At 35.9% G+C, this 2045-nt stretch overlaps 2 protein-coding genes across 5 annotated transcripts in view; one reads left to right on the top strand and one right to left on the bottom strand.

The window, feature by feature from the left end:
• LOC107721741 (tripartite motif-containing protein 16-like) overlaps positions 1–2045 on the bottom strand; it is a 258890-nt gene that overhangs the window by 124488 nt on the left and 132357 nt on the right. The gene's annotated exons all lie outside the window — the stretch shown is intronic.
• LOC107721723 (extended synaptotagmin-2-like) overlaps positions 1–2045 on the top strand; it is a 30243-nt gene that overhangs the window by 18932 nt on the left and 9266 nt on the right. For 2 of the 4 annotated variants that reach the window (XM_016529875.1, XM_016529876.1), the window contains one exon: positions 349–450. The exons of the other annotated variants lie outside the window; for them this stretch is intronic. In XM_016529875.1, the coding sequence (XP_016385361.1) occupies positions 349–450 (102 nt within the window). The remainder of the gene's footprint in view (positions 1–348; positions 451–2045) is intronic. 4 annotated transcript variants of the gene reach the window in all.

Here is a 2045-nt window from a genome sequence, read left to right as displayed (position 1 = left end):
GGCTTTGAGTATGAATGAAACATACACTGCATGGAGTGTTTTGCCCTCCGCGATGTTCATCTCGGCTTATTCTGTGTCCGAATAAAACATCAGATCATGCACAGACTATCCTGTTTCTTTGAATTTAAATCTATATTTATTCACACCGGCTCTTGAAAACCTCTATGCGAACACACTTGCCCGAAAAAGTGCGGGGGACGAATTTACGTGATATTAAAAGTGGGGGGGACACGTCCCCCGCGTAATCTACGCCCCTGCTTCTACTACTACACTTGCCTTGCCTTTTCTCCTTTCATTCTCTGTTTCTTTCTGTTGTCCCACTCTGGTTTCCTGTCGCTCTGGGTAAAGAGTGTTTTTGAGGGACACGTGGGCAGTGGGTGTCTGAGAGAGCGCCGCTCTGCTGGGCTGGTGTTCTGTGAAAACACTTCTGCCCTCTACAGGACAATGTTTGTGAGTCACTCTGCTGGCATTTCCATTAGATTGGTCTGCTTGCATTTTACCTGCATTCGGTGCATTAACACCTGGTTATTTCATTTACAAATGTTTCATAGTTACATCTCAACTTCCCTTTTGCATGTAAAATCTTCCTGTAATGCTGTTCAATCTCTGAGGACTGTTTTGTTTAGATTTGTTTATGTCGTGGTTCATTCTGTCAGCATGCTAGTGTTTTCAGAAGCCCTGCCTGCATTTTGCATAGATCTAAATAGTCTGTATTAGAGGTGTTAATGCAGCCATTTTTGTGTGTGCAGTTGTTTTTTCAGTGTGTAGGTGCACTCTTTCCTTTAAAGAGGGCATTTGAATATAGAGCATCAAAGGTGGCTCAGGGAAAACGTTTTGACTATGTTCACACAGTAGCAGAACGCAGTTGTCAGCCCTGTTTGGATAGTTAAATAAGGTTATGTGGTTACGGGTATATTGCTGATCAAGGTTTTTTATTGGACAACGATGATACCAATATCTAGAAAGAAGGTTGGCCAATCACTTATAGTATAATGGAGCTGTGTATGTATGATAATATATTTTTTTAGGAATAATTATATATTTATATTTAAAGAATAATTAAAGACAAAATGTAAAGTACCATGTGATAACAATGGAGACATGCACAAAATAGCTGCAATGAAATTTTTTTACTAAATACAATTTTTTCTGATTTCATTATTTGAAATCAGTTTTTTTTTTTTTCAATTGATAAAGCAGTATTTGACAGAAGGATCAAATCGTTATTGGTCAGTATTGATGATCTCAAAATGGACAAAATGTTTGCTGATTAATTGTGTGTAAGAGAAAGATTGAAATACACTCCTCTTCAAAAGTTTGGGGTCAGTAAGTTTTTTTTTTTTTATTGGATATAGAATAGAATATAGCTAAGATGCATTAAATTAATCAGAAGTAACACTAAAGACTTTTATAATGTTACAAAAGTTGTTACAAAAATGTTACATAATGTTTAATTTCTGTTTCAAATAAATGCAGTTATTTTCGAACTGTTCATCAGATCAGAGTCGTCAAAAAAATGTCACGTTTCCACAAAAATATGAAGTAGCACAACTGTTTTAAGATTAATAATAAGAAGAAATGTTTCTTGTACACCAAATCAGCATATTATAATTATTTTCGAAGGATCATGTGACAGAAGACTGGAGTAATGGTTGTACTTTTGAAGAAACTTCTTTCAAAAACATTTTTTAAAAAATCTTACAGACTCTGAAATTTGGAAGAGTAGTGTATGAGTTGGGGGGTGTAACATAGAGATATAAGTGGTGCAGTAGAGTATGAATTTTGGAAGCATGTTGAATGAAATGGGTCTCACTCTGCACTTCACTGTATGAAATACATGATTAAAGGGGTCATATGACGTTGCTAAAAAATAACATTATTTTGTGTATTTGGTGTAATGAAATGTGTTTAAGGTTCAAAAAACACATTATTTTCCACATACTGTACATTATTGTTTCTCCTCTATGCCCGCCTTTCTGAAACGCGACGATTTTTACAAAGCTCATCGTCTGAAAAGCGAGGTGTACGCTGATTGGCCAGCTATC

This window comes from Sinocyclocheilus rhinocerous, unplaced genomic scaffold (genome assembly GCF_001515625.1).
Source record: "Sinocyclocheilus rhinocerous isolate Xijiao unplaced genomic scaffold, SAMN03320098_v1.1 scaffold1112, whole genome shotgun sequence".
Taxonomy (NCBI): Eukaryota; Metazoa; Chordata; class Actinopteri; order Cypriniformes; family Cyprinidae; genus Sinocyclocheilus; species Sinocyclocheilus rhinocerous.
This window is presented reverse-complemented; position numbering and strand designations above follow the sequence as displayed.